Below are 18,358 nucleotides of genomic sequence, written 5' to 3'. Positions count from 1 at the left end.
TATTTATTTAGGGTGTTTTATCTTTTTCATTCTAGCAAGATTTGCCATTCTGATATTGAGTTTGGAAATAACAAACAATAATTGCAAAAGTTCATTATGCTTTACTACCACAGACAAATTTTGTAGACCGTGTTTCTTGAGATTGCACAAGGAAGATTACCTTATTTCTAAATATGCAAACTGTTTTAAGGGGGGAAACACTTCAGTCTAGATGGGTGTTAGTCCCATTTTAGTTTGCAGGCCACACAGTATCATTTGATCTCATTTAGCTCAAGCCACTAAAAACCACTGCATAATTACATTTCCAAAATGTTCCTTTCCTGTGTAAAGAAGTACACGGATATTCTGAAAACATTTGCATTTAGTGAATCATCCAGACTTTTAACAAACAGACTGAGATGTCTGGAAAAAATAGGAACAATTTCAACAATGGTCTCAGTTTTTCCACATTCAGTCAGCGTGTCATCGCAGAGAAATGCGTCCGCAGGGCCCCTCAGCTTATAAATATTACTTCAGTGTGGGATAGCAAGGCCATGGGTATCATGGACATCAGCAAAAATGCTGATAAATTGACAATGACTCAGACATTTGGCTTCGACTAAATTAACAGCTCCGATCACCACCTTTATGATGTGCTCGATTTTTTGCAACATGATGGGTTCCTGGTGAAAAATATGTCAAAAAGTCCACTAAAATAAGCCCTCATTCCCTGTAAGAATGCACTCTTTAGAGAAGGCAGTTCTGTTTTGTGTTTGTTTAACTGATGCTCACTTCATTAAGTACACCTGTTCAACTGCTTGTTGACCTGGCAACAGCGTGTGGTCCAGGAGGACCTGCCAAGGTTCAAATGGAGCATCAGAAAGGGAAAGCAAGGTGATTTATTTTAGGGACTTTGAACAGAGCATGGTCGTTGATGCCAGATGAATTAAGAGTTCCGAAGGCAAAACATGAAAGAGAAATTTATAAATTGTTAAGACACAAAACACATCAGTTGCTTTAAACTACATCAAGTAGAAAATCTAAAGCTGATGGAAAGGAAAAAAAAGAAAAAAAAGAAACCGCACTCTATTAAACATATCCATATATATTTTATTCTCAATACGGCAAAATACAAAGAATATTCAGGACAGACTTTTATTAGTCACAATTAATACTCACTTCACAAGAATGCTTTTAAATTACATTACCTAAGTTTGAAGATCAAACTTCAATGAGTACCTTTAATCATATTGCATCCATCATATATAGTATCTCTATCATCAGTTCTCTTAAAACTAATCCAATTTAGATTATTGTACATAGTGTATGCTGCTGGTCTCGGCTCTGAGACAACTTCTAGAAAAAAAGGTGTTATACAACTTACTGTATAAACTGCTACAACTGGTTTTGATGTGTAGAGAAATACCTCTGTTTCAAAAGACATGTTGGACCAATTGTTCAAAAGGGACACATAGTAAATATACCTCTCTCTGAGGAAGAAACAGACATGGTTTTACAGAACAGACTGTACACATGCCATCCATCCATCCCATGAGATCAACAATATACACTTCATGAAAAAGTACACAGCTCCATATCAAATACAGAGAAGACAAAATATTCGCACTTGGATCGAGAGACGTTAATGATTATGCGGCGACCGTGATACTGAGACAGTGAAGCAGAAGACAAAGAATACCAGCACAGTTAGAAAAAGGACTGAGAAAGCATTTGATATACAGAGTTAACAGACTAGGAGTGTAATCTGTAACCACTTGGAAGAAGGAAAAAAAAATCCCAAAGGGAAAAAAAAATGTGCATAAAGTATCTCACAAGTATATTTACAGCATTTTTAAATTTAATAAAAATGTCAACCTGTAGTAGAAATTCACCCTTAAAGAAATGTTATATTTACAATTTATACATTTGTATTTAAATAGAAACATGCAAGTGTTAACATTTTCCTACTGAATGAAAAAAACAAAACAAACAAACAAAAAAAAAAAAACCTCATCTTACCCTGGATTCTTTCAAGTTAGAATTAATATTAATTACTAATTACAATGAAATCTCATCCTGAACAACCCCGTTACATTTACACCTTCCTATTTCATAAAACGGTGCTCATTAAAAAGGCAAAATAGGAAAGAAACATTAAGCAAAAGGGGCAGAAAAATAAATAAGTATGAGTAGCAAATCGTTAAGAATTTTCTCTAATGCTAAATTTTTATTTTTTTCGTTTTAGGATATTTTTTTAAATTCATTTCTTTTTTACATTTGAGTACAAGATAGTGTAGGGAACACAAGGCGCTGACCTCTACTTACAAAGTGTACCAGTGTATGAAGACATTGACTGGGCTGGCAAAACCCACAGAGGAATTCCTATGAGAAAAGTGGCCTCCAGCTTTAAGTAGAAAATGGCTAAAGCCATCTGTGTTTGGTTATAAAATCAGATCTATACACACAGATCCATACACCCACACATGAACGCACACACACACACAGCCAAGCTCGCATACTAAACCAGTACACAAAATTGCAATAGCTAAAGGCATTGGATTTGAGTTCAACAGGTTTCTCACTGAGGTGGGAAAAAGAAAGTGGGGGACAGAGGAATCCCAAACATAAAAATATAATTATATTTTCCACAGAAACAGTTTTTTCTTTTTTTGTAAAAATCCTGCATAGATTAAAATAATACCTCCTATGACTTGCTTTTTTTTTTTTTCAAGTGTAAGAGAAAATAACAGTATCCCTTCCTACAACAAAGGCCAGGGAGCCAGTAAAAGAATGAAAATGACAAGAAAAGAACAAGAAAAAAAGGAAGGGTCAAACCTGGGCCAAACAGCATTTTGTTTAGTCTTGACATGCAGGGGGGAAAATAAATTAAAAAAGGCATTATAGATCTTTCTGGCACGTTCTTGTCCAGCCAAAACAAAATGAATGCCATCTGGTCCAGGCTTTAGTATTTCCAGCATATTTTGATAGAAAGTGGGCTTGAAACAACCAAAATGGACAGTTCATGTTCAGAAGTGAATTACTGTAAAAATCCAAATGCCAACTTAAAAATCAATACAATGTTAACATACTGCGCCAGCTACTATCTTGTAATACAAGTGCGATTACAGTTTGACAACTTTAAATAGGAACATATACAAATACTTGTTCTTATAACCTCTGTTGTAACCCTGCTTTATGCGTCTGACATGTTATACTTTTGCTTGGCTAGAAGGAAGTAAAAGAAATACCAAAAGGTTGGTATATAAATAAAATCTATATTGGTTTTTATACTTTTTCTTGAAATATATAATCATAGATTTAAAACTCTGCTGTATAAATACAACACTGATCATCTGCATCGCTGATGAGTTCCATTGCCCAGACGACATATTTCCCTTCAAATAAATTAGCTTCTGTTCAGCCAAATTAGCGGCAACTCAGACCCAGTTTTTATAAAATGTACTGTGACTGCATTGGATGTGGACATGATCTTCAATACTTAAACACTCCCTGCTGTTCCCTAGAAAAAAAGAATAACACTGATTTGGAAACGGCTCGTCCTCTAGGAAATTTTTGAATGAACAATGCCGCTACGAGTGGGAAAACATTTCAAACAAAGACCCCGAATTGTGAAGCTTCAAAGAGGCGGAAAATCTCAACGTTTGCCATCATCAATCTTGCTGAGGTCTCCCGCTAGCGACCCCTGGAGGCCATGTGAAGCGTTTAATTTATTAGAAAGGGCAATCACATTTCATGATTCTGAAAAATGAAATGGCACTTTTTGAGCCAAGTACACCGATCAACAGATGTCCTAAGGGATCATATTCATATCATATTTATTAATATGTGTGTGCCCCACGAAATCTGCTGTGCACAGTAGCCCTTCCTTCAGTCCTTAAATCTTCAGTGGGATTCTTCAAGGTTTAATTTGTGGTGACCAACACCATCTTTGCAAATACATAAAAAAACAAACAAAAAAACCCCCCACAAACCCAGTAAATGCTGCAAGAATAACTGCTGAAACAACTGTTAAGTGTTAAAAAAACAAAAAAGTAAAAACTGTGAAAAGAAAAGAAAAATAATTGAATCAGATATGACCGGTGACTATTTTCCTGTAGCTGACATACAAGGCACAGAAATGATAAAGAGAAACCTTCATTTTTAAAGCACCTTTGGTGTTCATGGGAGGTACTTTGGTGAAACAAAGACAAATAAAAAGTTCAAAGCCAAAGTAGCCTAAAAACCAAAGCAGAGTTTTAGTGTATTCATAATAAATAATTCACCCAGTGCTTCCATGCTGAAGAGATTAAAAACATGGCCTTCGAAGATTTCTTAAGAATGCCGATATATGTGTGAAGCCAGGCGATAAGCTCTTCTGACTCCTGCTGCAGTTTGGATGCTTCTCCCTGTGTGGTGCCGTCGAAGGTGAGAGATGCTCTAAATTGCTCAGTGTTGGTATTTTTGTCTTGTTTTTTTTGTTTTTTGTTTTTTTGGCAAGCTGGTGTAGGAAATGGACACAGTGTTGGAGATATGTCTGAGAAGTTCATCACACGTGTGTGTAAATGGTGGACCAGAGGAGGGTTGTGTTTGTGTGTCTGTCTTTTTTGAGGGCATGCGTGCGCTTGTGTGTCTGTCTCTGAGCAGATGTTGCCGAACACAAGAGGCTGAGGTGTGGGTGTGTGGAAAAGCAGCTTGCAGGGAGTGAGTCCTCGCTAGGGACTAACTTTTGCGTCCAAGCGCAGCCAGTGGAGGCCCTGCCGAGTGTAACGCACCAGTTCCGTCATGCTGCTGGTGTTGAAAATCAGAGGTCCCATAACTTTGTCCAACTCTGTGAAGAAGTCTGGAAAAGAGGGAGAAACAAAGCGAGTGAAAGGCCGGTTAATAAAATGACAGAAGACTGATAAATTGGGTCCCATTACCAACCAGACCACACAGAGTTAAGTGCATTCAAGGGTTTTAATGTACACCGATTGTAGAGACAAAAAACATTTTCACAATTTGTCACATTTGTCAACATGTGTGACGGGAAAAACCAGCCAAAGGACACAGACTGAGAATCCCAGCTGCACACAAAAACAGCCAAGCAATGTGGCAATCAAGAACAGCCCGACGTTTCAATGTTTCCAATGTTTGTTATCTTCACTCTCCACAAATATCTCAATACTAAGTCAAAAAAAAATCTGATTTATTGAAGATTTAATCTGAGGCATAAACTGCAAGAAAAAAGAAAAAACTATTTGGCCTCAAATCCTCGTCCAGCAAACCTCTCAACTATGAGGGGAAAACCCCAAACTCAGCGCACACACACACGCGCGGGGATGAAAACTGGCCAGACAGCCAGGGAAAATTGTGCACTTAGTGATGCTGCTGACTTTTCCATCTTTAGATTGTGGCGATAACGTTGTGTGGGCTGTGGACGATCGAGGGTTTCTTGTAAACGCAGTAGTTTTTAAATCAGAAGTTCAGTCAATCACAAACATGCTTCGAGCTATGAAATTTGCATTATTACTATATTGCAATGATTCAAATTCAAAAAACAGTTTGACATCTGTAAGTAAAAAAAATGAAAACACATTTTATTTATCGGTAGATAAATAAAATCCGTTTTTGCACATTAATCTAGAACACAGATGTTAGATTGTGGGCCAGATACAGCCCACTTTGATCTTAAGTGGGTCAGAACAGGGAAACTCCCCTTTTCATCATTGTAAAGAACTTTAACTACACATTTACTCTCTGTTATCTTAATATATTCAGTTCTTTTTAAAGTTGCTTAGATAGCACCAATTCACAACAGTCACCCATATTATATTAAAATATGTACTATAAAGTAATATAAGAAAAAGAAGTGCAATCTGAAGAAATGTTAGTCTAGTAAATGACACGTCTGTTGGCACGACATAAGTGTTCTGGTAGCTCATTGCCAAGACTCCTGTATATTTATAAAATATATAAAAGCTCTAAAATAGAGATGAGAGGAAAGAAACGTTGAAAAAGAGGCGTGCTAAGATCGCCTTATAGCAAATTAGTCCTATTTGAAGCTGTTTTTAAACTTGGAAAGAACCAAAAAGAAACCCCACAAAAAAACAAAAACAAAAACTAACAGTACATTAACCATTTAAAAAAACAAAACTATCTGCTTTTTTTTTTACTTTAAATAAATAAATAACAGGAAAACAGACCGAACAAACTCATTGCCTTTATGGTAAACAGATCTCAAGGCCTACTCTGTGACAGGAAAAACACTTCATTACCAAAACATTTCTGCAACCAAGGCAAATAAAACCTTCAAATGAGTCATAAAATGCAGCTGGGGGAAAAAATTCAACAAAAAATGGTCTGCATGCTCGATCAGCCAACCTGCTGCCCATTTGTATAGATCCATACTCAAATCTCTTTACACAGTGGGTTCAAATACTGCTGGCAAACATCTATGTTTACCTTACTACAGTCTACCTTACTGCTGCTGAGCTATTAAAGATGTAGAAAATAGCAGCTCAGGATATAATAGCTCTAAATCCCATCTGTGTTTGCTTTTAAACATAAATTTAAAAGTCCAGAACAAAGACCATATGTCTCTTCCTTTTAACTAACAAGTAAATCCTTGTGTCGTATACCTTTTTGCTCTTTAGATAGTTGCTCAGCCTGGTCCCAAACCTCGGTGGCATACAGGAAGTTGGAGGTGACCTGGACATAACTGGCAGCCATCTGGTGGATCCGCTGAGGTATGGTCACAGACGAGCTAGTGCTGCTGGTACTGCTGACTGCTGAGTAGCCACCCGCTGTGCCCGGTGAGAGTTTGGGAGATACTGGAGAGGGCATACCTGCCGTCTTACTGCATCAGGAAACAGAAATAAGCAGACATGGCAATGAGTTTCCTGGCACTGTGAGGGAGAATCTGGGAGTCACTTGACAGAACAGCAAATAAGAACCTCTCCTTTACTTTATACATCAAAGGATGTAACAGAGGATGTGACTTACTTTCCCATTCCAGGAGAGGGAGCTTGGGTGTTGCTCAAAGAGTTCTGGCAAATGAAATAAGAAGAACATTATGTACACACAGAGGAAGCATGTTACATATTCACAGAGAAAAACGTCTTTCATGGAATTTTACTGCACGTCTTTGGTTTTGAAGGTCTGCCAAGGAAATAAAGTTAATAATAAAAAGTACCTTTAGGTGTTCGGTGAGTGTTTTAGAGTATTTTAGAGCGCTGTCTTTCCTCAACTTGAACAACCGCAGGTAGAGAAGAGACTGGCATCGCAGGCTGGAAGCAAAAAAGAATAAATATTGATCTAAACTAAAGAAAGAAGCAACAAATATTTGAAATGTGTGGAAAGTTTAAGTTACACGGCCAGGTAATGAGTACGTAGAGTTGACAGCTGAAGACAAGAGTCCACCACCTGATGTTGTTCAGTGTACTCACCACAGCACAGCTAGCCTCTTGTCTGCTGGAGTAGCATCTGGGGCCATGTAGCTTTTTAACTTCATAGTGTATCTGGATGCAGAGATAATCAAGAGCTCAAGTTTTTAGGAGAAAAGGATTGAAGCAAATTAAGCACCTCCTTAAATATTGTACTTTTTAAAGGAGCACTCCATCCACTAAGTATCAAAACCCATTCAGCAGAGGCAGAGACTTGTTTGTCAAAGCCTGGTGCTCACATTACCCACAATGCAAATCAACCATTAGCGTGGTGTGTTATGCAACTTGTGCCTCGTGCAGCCCTGAGGTGCTTGGCCTTTGGCACAGAGATACAGGTTTTGTTTTTGTTTTTTTTGAACAACTACGTCCTCATGTGTAGTGGTTCTCACCAGTGGAGGTCTCCTTTAAAGTGTAATTCTGCTGACAGTGATAAACACAGCTATGGCTGCCCTTACTTGATAAGCTCCACTGTTTCAGCATACATGGGGAAAGGAGACTTTGCCTCTTGAGCGCTCTTCTCCAGCGCGTTACCACATTCAATGAAAGACACCACAGCATCCAGATAGAAAACCGCCTTGTCAAAACGGTCAAACTGCAAAGGAAATTAAATAAATAAAGAGGACACATAGTGATTAAATACTACACACTCTTTTGAGACTGGGGGACAAACTACATTCATGACAATAATTTGACATGGTTTTGGCCAGTAACATTAGATAAGTGACATGGTTTGAATATGACCTGGTTGGGATTGCATAAACTAATTATATCACTGAAGTAATATTATGCTGATGTAGCTTATGATCCTGATTTTGTGTTTAGAGAGAAAAGAAGAAAACAGCAACTAAATAATTAAATTTTGAGTAAGAACAAGATAATCCAACAGAGATGGCTATTTTATAATGCAAGTGTACATAACAGATACCAAACGTGAAGCTAAACAGATCCACCTGCTCATCTACAGTGACCCGGTAATAAAAGCATTTTTATTACTATTTTTAAGGAAATCCCGCTGAGCTCAAACTAAAAGCAGCTTTGAAAACTAAGTAAAATTTCACAGTCACCACAAAAAAAGTCACTGTGAAATCACTTTCTGCATAAAAGGAAACATCTTATTATATGTAACACAAAGCACCATAGAAAATGTCATTTAATGTTTTAAAGTCCTCTCAATTACACCAGTCATTGGGGCCTTGCTCTTACCAGTGCATCTGCATTGTGTTTAAGTTTCTTGGCCTCCTGTAAGTAGTGATCTGCTGAATGGACCCTGAAAGAGAATAATGAGAAGGTTTAACAAATCAAATCATTTAAGTGTTCTTGACACTGTGGCGTGCTTTTTATATCCACTAAACATAGAAACTTTGAAAGAATGTCATAAAAAAAAAAGTCTCTTAACTCCTGAAACAGCTCTTATCTCATTAAATCAAAATGTGAAGTGAAAAGGTATGAAAATAAGAAGCAAGACTATGTTGTTGCGTTACCACGGCATTAAAAAGGCAGCGATTCCCAGCAGAGAGCCTTTTAAAATGGAAATTAACATAACTTTTCTGGCATGCAGGCACATCTATTCATGACCTCCCCAACCTCCTGCAGCTTTATGCATCAAAGGCAACTCTAGATCCCCACAGCAGTTCTTTCTCTGTGGCCCGCTGAGGGGTTATCCACAGTGGAAAGAGCTCCTCTTACCTGTCCTCAAACACCAGCTTGGATCTCTGAGACTTGGAGCCGTCTGTGGAGAGCGGGGGCACAGCCAGCTGGTTATCGCAACCCTTTGAGGATTTCTCCTGCAGAGAAGTATGGGGAAAATAACATTTTAGGGAAAAAGAAGCTTTTTTTTTTTCTTTTCTTTTTTTTTTTTTTTTTAAACAGACTTGCAGAACAGGACAGAGTCACAACAAGTTAGAGGTTGGTCTTATACAAATGTAAAACAATCCCACCAAAAATCAGTGATTATATTATAGTTGTAGATACACACTGCAAGCCATGACCTTGGCTACTCCCTTTCTACCCTCAACAACAACTTCCTCCCCACTCTATGCATGCTCTGGTATTTAAATTGCTCAGGGAAAAACACTGCACAACTGGCAAGATGTAAGTCTGCCCTATCTGCAACATTTGATAGGTATCAGTGATAACAAAGGCTTCTCATGTCTACCTTGCCGTCACGTGTGCTGCGCCCTTTTTCCTCTCCTTTTCTATGTTTGGAGGTGGAGCTGCCCTTGGTGCTGTGACTCCCTTCTTTTCCACTTCCTGTCCCGCTGGACAATGACGTGGAGGACTGGCTGACTGTCCGCTTTCGACTGGGATGCTCTGCCTTAATTGTCCGCATGGAAGGAGAGGGGACTGGCTCCTCTTTCTTTTCCGAAGACCTTTTAGAACTGAGTGGGATTCAAATCAGTATTTCATTATGCATTGTGTCAAACTAGGCTGTGTACTCAACATAAAACATTCAAACTAAAAAGTTAAATATTAACATTTCATGTAATTATAAACAAAGAATGCAGATATGGAGCATAATGGTTAACAGGTAGAGCTTGAAGGGATAATAAACTCACTACATTAAGCTGTTATGATGCTCATTAGAATTTACAGGGTTTATTTCGTCTTTTGTGTGATTATCGGAAAAGGCAAAATTAACTACTACTGTCACATTAGGCTCCTGGCTTACAGAGGGTTTAACTGGTAATGATATTCAGGACAAAAGCTAAGATTACTCACTCTTTACTGCTGCTTTTATGATGGGATGTAGATTTATCCTCTAGCTTGATCCGCTTGGTCTCTGGCTTTGTGCCTTCCTCGTTAGTCTAAAGAAAGATGAGAGAGAAAAATAAAAAGCAGGGTGCATTAAAGAAAAAGTCAGATTTAATAATAGGTTACACGCCTCCAATTATTATCGGAAGACGCCAACTCATTGCAGGTATAGCTCAACTATGCCAGCTCACTGTTATCCTAAATGACTGTTACATTCCAAAATATCCAGTCACAAAGATTTTAATTCTCCATCTTTGGTAGTTGTGTGGCTATGATTAAAGTAAAATGCACAGTCATCTAACAGCGCTAAATCCAGGTCTGGATCTCAACCAGAATGTAGTCAATTGTTCTTTGGCTCAAATGCACTTTCTTGCTTTAATGGAAATCTGTGTGTGCTATTCCAAGAGATGCTATACTGGGGGGAAAAAAGACCTTAATAAGTGAAAGGGATACTCAATAACAAGCTTTTCTATTTTACTCTGCTTTCAAGTAGAAATAAAATGTATTTCTTACAAAAAGCACTGAAATTTGCTCTACCTTGTGTTTCCTCTTGGCCTTGCTCGAGCTTTTCTCAGAGCTCTGTTTGCTGAAGTCTTTGCTGTCCCTGTCGAGAGAGTCTTCCCTCTCCACTTTTATCTCTGCAGGTTCCTTGTAGGGCCGCCCTGGGATTCTGGACAGCAAGCTGAGATCTATGGGAAACAGGATGGAAAAGGGTAGGGTATGCTTAATTTGGTTCAAAGTAAAGAAACCCCTTTGGTTCAGTGCCCACTACACCTTGACATATTCTCTGGACTTTTTACAAGACTTGCGAGCAGTTTCGACTAACCTATCTTGACTAATAAAACTTGCTGTTGAGGCTGTCTCGCAGGGTAGCGGTCCTCGGGGTCACTGAGAGGAGACAGCAGCCCTCTCTCTTCCCCAGGTGAAAAAACGCACACGGGTGTCCTGATACTCTCTGTGTACTTGGGTGTCTGGGAAGAGGACGGGATGCTGTCGTTTCCTTCGGAGTCTGATGATGAAAAGTCTGTGTCAACAAATTCACGAGATTTCTGAGAAGTCTTGGTTGCTGCCTTGGGCTTGCGCTGGGCTGCAGTGCTGGAGGGAGTAGTAGTGGGCCTCGGCGAGGATTTGGGTTCTTTTTTATTGCTTGGTTTGCGTGAACCCTTCGTAGCAGCTTTGGGCTGATGAGGAGGTATCTCAGGAGCCGGCTCACTCTCCACTCTCAGACCTCCCTTTGGTTCCTCTACCACAGGAGGCTTCTCTGATTTTTTAGGCTGCTTTTTACCCACTCGAATACGTGGATTTGTGCCACCCTCGCTCTGTGCGGGTGACTTTTGCCGGCCACGGCCACCTTCTGCACCTTTCTGGGCTGCCCGCAGGTCCCTGCTTGGGGTGGGTGCTGCTGAATCTTTTGACCCTCCTCCTTGGCTACTATAGCTGCGCCCTGAGCTGTTATCTCGGCCATCTTTCTTGAATTTGGGTGGGACGTTATTGTTGTCCACTGGAGATGAGGGTGAGAACTGCTTGGCTTTCTTGAACCAGTTGTCCAACTGCCACTTGTTTGCCATGGGTTTTTCAGGCTGAAGGGGCACAGAGGGGAGCACAGAATTAAGAAACAGTCTCACTGATTGAACTCCTAACAAAATATAAGAGTCTAGAAGAAAGTACAATAAAAATATTTAATCCAAAAATAGAAGTGAACAGTGTGAAAACTGGTTCATACAATCCTTAATCAACCAAGCGGTATTACAGCTCTGTATAAAGTTATAGAAAAATTATTACTTCAGGGGAGGCAGGCCGTGGTTGCTCGTTGGCTTCGCTGTCTGTCGTGCTGCTTTCGCTCTCGCTGTCAGAGCCCGAGCTGCTCTCTGAGCCACTATGGCTGCTGGAGTCGTCCCTTGATTGCTCAGCTGCTTCGCTGTTATTGCTGTTCAATAGGAGAGCATTAAACATTGTCATTGTGGTGTATGAGCAAACATCTATACCTCCACATAAAGATTTTAAGTGATCAATAATGGTATTTTACAGTCGAGTCACTAAAAACCTGTGTATGTTGAGATTATTCGTTACCACAGCAAAAATCTGAATACTTATGTATGCATTTTTCTGGGTTTAGAATCAGTCAGCATAAGGAGATTAATGCAACCTGTGTAGTAGCTGCTCAAGAGTCCTTGGGTAGTTCATGGGTTTCAGTGCTTTAACTGTCAAGCTACAAGGTGTGCATAAAAACCCCAAGATTTGCATTCTCTGTCTTTCTCCACACACTCAAGAAAGCAGCTTTGTTTTATATTCAGTTTTAAAAATGTATATATACTTTGCATCCAACAGTACAGCAAAAATATGGTTTTAAATTTCAGGCATCACTATGTCATCAAGGTGCTGTTAACACATAAAGACAAGACACAAAATGGCTGAAAAAGAAGAAGAAAGCTACTCGAGCTGTGAAGTTTTTCTTTCAAGATCGGGAAAATGATTCAAAGTTAAAACAGTAAGTCTCAACATAGGACTTAGATTAAAAAAATGTTTTCTACAGTTTACCTTGCTGATGTGTTCCTTGAGGCATTCTTGGCAGAGTCCTGTTCTCCATCACTGTCCTCACTGCTGCTTAGCCTTAGGTCTTCCTCCAACCTACTGAGATACGGGAATCATTTGTTATTCTTCATATGTCGCCACAGTCGTTTGGAGTTACGGTGATTACTTTTAGCTTCTTAACTCAAATATTTACTGTTCAACTATTCCACTCACTACTGACAAGAAAAGAGAAAAAGAAGGTTCAAAGATGAAGCACTTACGTGGGCTGGTCATCGCAAGCTTTGGCTTGGTGGCTACTCGAGCTCTTTGATGAACTGCCTCGCTCTAAAACACACAAAAAGATTTATATGTATTGATTGAAAGCCTAAAACATATGCATTTAACTTTACTTCACTATTTTATGTGCGTGTGATACTCACTGTGCCCACTTGGAAAAGGGTGAGTATCCTGAAATTAAAAAAAAAAAAAAAAAATTAAAAGGAGGTGTTAACTTATTTTCATGGATCTCTGTATTATATGACTTTGCATTCATGAGAAAGATGCCATGATGCATTCAATACAAGCAGTAAGTAACAAGTTGACTTATCACATTAAGTAACCTTCCAAATAACCCTCCTTTGCTTGTCTTATGCAAGGTTTGATTCATACAAATGGAAATAGTTCATCACAGCGTAATCACATTAATCAAACAGACACTGCTGCTGACCTTGGTGGGGAATGGAAACTTGGAGGGCTCTGTTTTACAGGGAGTGTGGATGGCTGTCAAAGGAGGGGGCCACGACTGAGTCATTTCCTGAATTTAAAAAAAGAGAGAGAAAAGAGAAAACAGAAGGAAAAAAAAAAAACATTAAAATGAGCTTTAAGGTGTGAGTAACCTTGATGGTTCATTCAATTATTTGAAGCAGATGGCTTTTCTATTAAAATGAGAGTTGTGTCTGTACCTTCAGAATTTCGTCGACACAGTTGGCATCACCGGATCCCTAAAGACAGAAACAGCATGCTTATGAGACGTATAAACAACATGATCTCAGTACAGCATGTGTGAGGTGGCTTCCATTTTGAGCCCTATTAGTCATCCTATAGGCATTTTGTGAGAACTAGGAGTTCATTCAGACCATGTGTAACAAGCTGAGATGTCCTTTAACGTAATCATTACATCATTAAATCAAACACGTGCCACTGCTCTGACATAGTAAGCTATAAATTCTACACAAGCCTTTGGTAGGTCGTTTCTAATGTACGGGCGACCGTGGCTCAAGAGTTGGGAGTTCGCCTTGTAATCGGAAGGTTGCCGATTCGAGCCCCGGCTCGGACAGTCTCGGTTGTTGTGTCCTTGGGCAAGACACTTCACCTACCGCCTACTGGTGTCGCAATATGGCAGCCTCGCTTCTGTCAGTCTGCCCCAGGGCAGCTGTGGCTACAACTGTAGCTTGCCTCCACCAGTGTGTGAATGTGTGTGTGAATGGGTGGATGACTGGGTGTGTAAAGCGCTTTGGGGTCCCTAGGCGGGACTAGTAAAAGCGCTATACAAATACAGGCCATTTACCATTTACAATCAGGGTTACACCAGAGGGACACCTCTTGTTTTGAGTCAAGGCAGAAATATTCTTACAATATATTTCTGTGGGTCTAAGAGAAAATGAAGGAATGATTACAGCATGCAACATTCAAACAGGCATCTGTCTTAAGAGAGACTTCAAAAAGCTGCTCTTGAGGTGATATACAAACAAAGAGCACATTCTTTAAATAGTCAACATACCAGGTTCACAACAGCATGAGATTGAGACTCAGGTCTTACCTCTACAGGTTGGGAAGGGATCTTAAGTTTGGCAAGCTTGGACTTCATCTCTCCCACAGTGCTGCTATGCGACTGTCCAGTGTAGCTTTCCGCTTGTGAACTCTTAGGTTCTGCTGTTTCCTGGCCATCCATAGGCCGCACGTAGGCTGTTGGTTTTTGCAGCATTGTGCTGGGCTTGGACATGAGAGATGGGGGAAAGGCCTGACTTGAGTGCTGTCCACTGGGGAAGGACGTGTGAACCCGTGAAGGTGAGTCCCAGTTGGCCTCTCTGTCTCGCGGTGACTTTGAGCGGTAGCGGTCCTTGTTGTGATGCTGCTCAGCAGACAAAGAGCTCCGCGAGTGACTACTGGAGGAACTTAGAGAGCCCTTTGCCGGACTTGAAGTGTGTGACTTCGAGTGATCGGACCCTCCGCTGTGTTTACTTGACTTTTTTTCCCGCACCTCTCCTCTCTGGCTACTGTTGCTGCTGCCGCTACCGCCTCCGTTGCTCCTCTGGCTGCTGTGCCCGCCCTGGAGTCCTGAGCGTTTCTGGGACTGGGATGAAGACCCGCCCGCTGCGGGGCCAACAGGGGTCCACTTACTGCTCTGGCTGCTGCCGCCACACCGCTGGTCCCCACCAAACAAAGGTGGACCCGACTTCTCCTCAGAGGAAGACGAGCTGTTGGATGGTTTACTATTAAGTTTTGGAATGGTGTCACCAATTGGCTCTTTCATTTCGTCGTAGTTGCCCAGCATGCTCTGGATACGGCTGGACAGTTTATCTTCCTTGCTCACCTGCAGAGTGAAGCAGAGACAAACAAACAAAAAAGAATAATTATTGTGGAGAACACGAGTGAAAAGAGGGAAAGCAGAGGAAAGAGAAGAAGTTCAACATTTGAGGTAAAGGCGCTCAACCAAAAACAGAGGCGCAGTGAGAGGCCTAAACTCAAAGTTCACTTTTTCAGACTGAGCCCACATCAGTCCAAACCCATCTGCGAACACAGTTACGCTCTGCCCAGACACCCACCACAGAAGATAATCAATCACTCTGGGGCCACGAGTTCCAGCCGACCTGTTTGCAATCAGCCCGTGACAAAAGTCTGTGTAGAGTATCCAGTTTCACACGCAGCCTCACGCTTCAGTTTTGTTTGACAGAGTCACACCGAGGGTGAAGAAATACTAGCCGTTATCTGCAGCAGGAAATGTAACTTAGCTTGGTCATAACGTGCACTCCACTACCTCCTGTCTGCGCTGCCTGGCTCACATATGCGCAGCTAAGTATCACCTATTTTTCTTAATGGCTGTTGGTTTCAATTTTGTTTTAGGCTGTTTTGTTTTGAGCAACTGCACTGTTGCTTTCACATAACACACCGTTGTTGCGTTATGTTTAACTGAGGAAATTTCTGAGAGGAAAACCTTCAGATTGTAACTCTGTCAAAGCTTTTTTTCTTGATAAACAATGGTGTATAGTGGTTGTTCAACTGCTGAAACTTTCAGAGGAAACCTCCAAGATGACCACAGGAACACTTTTCACCTTTTGGTTCCTGTGTGACAAAAACACTTAGTCCTGCAGCAGTACGGTCTTTAAAGCTGAAATAAATAACTTCAATCATTCACACTTCAACAATAACAAGCTACAAAGAACAAGCCGCTGATTGCCAACTCTTCAACATTTCTTCTGCCATTTTGTGATATCCTATAATAACAGCCACAAGTTGTTGTTTTTTTTTTTAAATTTGACACACATTTAATTTGCCTATTTTTCGAGGCAGACACAAACGTTCTTAATAGATTTTTAATTTGCTGAGTCACTTTGCCTTTTTGGGGTCCAATTAGATCCTGGCGCAGTTAGGGTGAAGGCACCTACCCCGTCATATAATTTGAGGGATCCCTGATTTTTATTTTTATTTTTTAAGGAGCCTTTCTAAGTGAAAAGAACATGAAAAACAATATGCGGCTTCATAGATAAGCTTTTATTCTGTGCCGCTGAGAGAGTGCGTGAACTCTATGCCATAAAAATGTTATTGCTGTGCTGGTCTACATCTGGGAGGGCACAGCTGCAGCTGCATGCGCACATGGCCTTTAATACAGAACACTAAACTTCCACTTAGTGGAGCATGACAGAGGAGAGAAAAGTCAAACTAAAGCTTATATAAGACTCGCAGAAGTAGAGAAAACTCTATTGGACAGAGCAGTTTGCTTGTTCCAAAATTCTGCTCTGATACTGCAAAGACTGAACACCATCTTGTTCTTAAACATAGTATCAAGTGTGTGAAAACAGCAGATCACAATGTACACGGGTGAAAAGCTTCTATCTTTGTAAAGGTCAAGGAGTTTTCCATCTTTAATGTCAGCTTTTTTATCTTTGTTGTGGCCCAAAACACTCCTCACTTACCTCTGGTGGCTTTTCAATTCCCAACCTGTCAGAACACATTCCTCACTGCCTCTTTGATGGCCAGCTCGAGCTAAAGAGAGAAGCCACTTACATCTGCTCAAATCTGGTTAGTGGCAAAGATTAGACCAGTACAGAGAACTCAAATCCTCTTTACAATTATATTGGCCGGGCAGGAGCCTGAAGCTGGCTGGCCTACATCTATGTGTGTCTGCAAGCACAAGAGGAAGCTCTGCAAAGAGGAGACATGTTTTCTGGTCTGTAGTTTGCTTTCAACAGCTGTAATGCCAAAAAGCTACCCAATGCCAGGTGTTTTCAAACTGTGCTGTATTTAGTGCAGAGTTGGTGAACTGCTCACAACTATCTGACAAGTATGTAACTCAAACCTCAAATCTTTGTAGAAACATTTGTGCTTTTAAGCCATAATTATGATTAGAACAAACACTGCACACAAACCTACCAATTTCCTCTTGAAATCGATGTTGCTGGTGTTCCATCTACTTTCAGTGAAGCTGGATCTTCACTTTCTGAGCATATCTTGCTTTTTTATCACACGTGAAGTAAACAAGATTAATTATTATTACCATTTTCTTCAGTATAAATACACTTGGTGGGAACTACCATAAGAAAGGAGCCTGAAGCTAAACACTCATCTTCACATAACCAAAGACACATGTTTAAAAAAAAAGTCATGACTAATTTGCATTGCCACAAAAGCTTCTGATATTATGTACTATTCTCACCACAAAGCTTGACATTCACATGTCAGAATTCATTCCCCTTAAATGCTTGCCACAGGGAGGGGGGGGGGGGGGGAGGATTTATACTGTTTTGGGGGGACAACAACACTTCTGAGAAAAACTATAGACTTCAGGCCTCAATGTGTTTCTCCTCCAACTTGTAATTTCAGCTCAGTTTCACCAATACACACTGAGAAGAATAGCCTTAAACTTGCTTTTGGGCTATAGTTCACCTTAGTAACAGTGTGACCTGCCTGACGATCCAGAGGATTAACATTTCAGTTGATGTAAATCTACATTTCTAAATAGTTTAGCTCTTGGAACGTGCTTGTTTAAGCTAGCAAGACTTTCCGAAACAGCAGTGTTGTGCTGAATACTAGATTGCTGTAATAGTGTGCAGGAATTTCCCACATTGTAATTGCTTAATTTGCAGGAACTGATTATTATTATGCACAGTCTGACACCTTGCCTTTCCAGTCACTGTTACAGACTCCCTTAATATTACTAACCACTTACGTGCCAGATAAAGTGAACGTGAGTTGAACAAACTTACCACTTTGTAGGGTTCGGGGAAGAGAGGGGAATTTGCTGGGAAGGCCTCTCCTCCTCCCTGCTGGATTTCTTGATTTCGCCTTTCTCGTTCTTTCATTCGGAGCACATTCCGGTCCTCACGGTTCATGTTGCTATCAACACAGAAGAAAAACAAGGTAACATAATGAGAAGAAACAATAAACAAACAGCGTATGTCTTTGCTGAACACGGATGC

The 18,358-nt window shown here is 40.4% G+C and overlaps 1 protein-coding gene across 2 annotated transcripts in view; it reads right to left on the bottom strand.

Annotated features, from left to right (window-relative positions):
• Positions 1-3,715: 3,715 nt before the first annotated feature.
• aff4 (AF4/FMR2 family, member 4) overlaps positions 3,716-18,358 on the bottom strand; it is a 26,970-nt gene continuing 12,327 nt past the window's right edge. For both annotated transcript variants that reach the window (XM_085175466.1, XM_085175464.1), the window contains exons 2-21: positions 18,146-18,275; positions 14,482-15,255; positions 13,625-13,663; positions 13,390-13,476; positions 13,103-13,130; positions 12,944-13,007; positions 12,690-12,782; positions 11,934-12,078; positions 10,978-11,731; positions 10,689-10,840; positions 10,119-10,204; positions 9,556-9,778; positions 9,087-9,184; positions 8,604-8,667; positions 7,856-7,992; positions 7,404-7,475; positions 7,151-7,244; positions 6,961-7,004; positions 6,597-6,814; positions 3,716-4,819 (exon numbers count right to left, since the gene is read on the bottom strand). In XM_085175466.1, coding sequence (XP_085031592.1) covers positions 4,692-4,819; positions 6,597-6,814; positions 6,961-7,004; positions 7,151-7,244; positions 7,404-7,475; positions 7,856-7,992; positions 8,604-8,667; positions 9,087-9,184; positions 9,556-9,778; positions 10,119-10,204; positions 10,689-10,840; positions 10,978-11,731; positions 11,934-12,078; positions 12,690-12,782; positions 12,944-13,007; positions 13,103-13,130; positions 13,390-13,476; positions 13,625-13,663; positions 14,482-15,255; positions 18,146-18,271 — 3,426 coding nt within the window. In that variant the 5' untranslated portion in view covers positions 18,272-18,275 and the 3' untranslated portion in view covers positions 3,716-4,691. The remainder of the gene's footprint in view (positions 4,820-6,596; positions 6,815-6,960; positions 7,005-7,150; positions 7,245-7,403; positions 7,476-7,855; positions 7,993-8,603; positions 8,668-9,086; positions 9,185-9,555; positions 9,779-10,118; positions 10,205-10,688; positions 10,841-10,977; positions 11,732-11,933; positions 12,079-12,689; positions 12,783-12,943; positions 13,008-13,102; positions 13,131-13,389; positions 13,477-13,624; positions 13,664-14,481; positions 15,256-18,145; positions 18,276-18,358) is intronic.

This window comes from Neolamprologus multifasciatus, chromosome 10 (genome assembly GCF_963576455.1).
Source record: "Neolamprologus multifasciatus chromosome 10, fNeoMul1.2, whole genome shotgun sequence".
NCBI lineage: Eukaryota > Metazoa > Chordata > Actinopteri > Cichliformes > Cichlidae > Neolamprologus > Neolamprologus multifasciatus.
The sequence above is the reverse complement of the archived record's forward strand: the minus strand, read 5'-3'. Positions and strand labels throughout refer to the sequence as shown.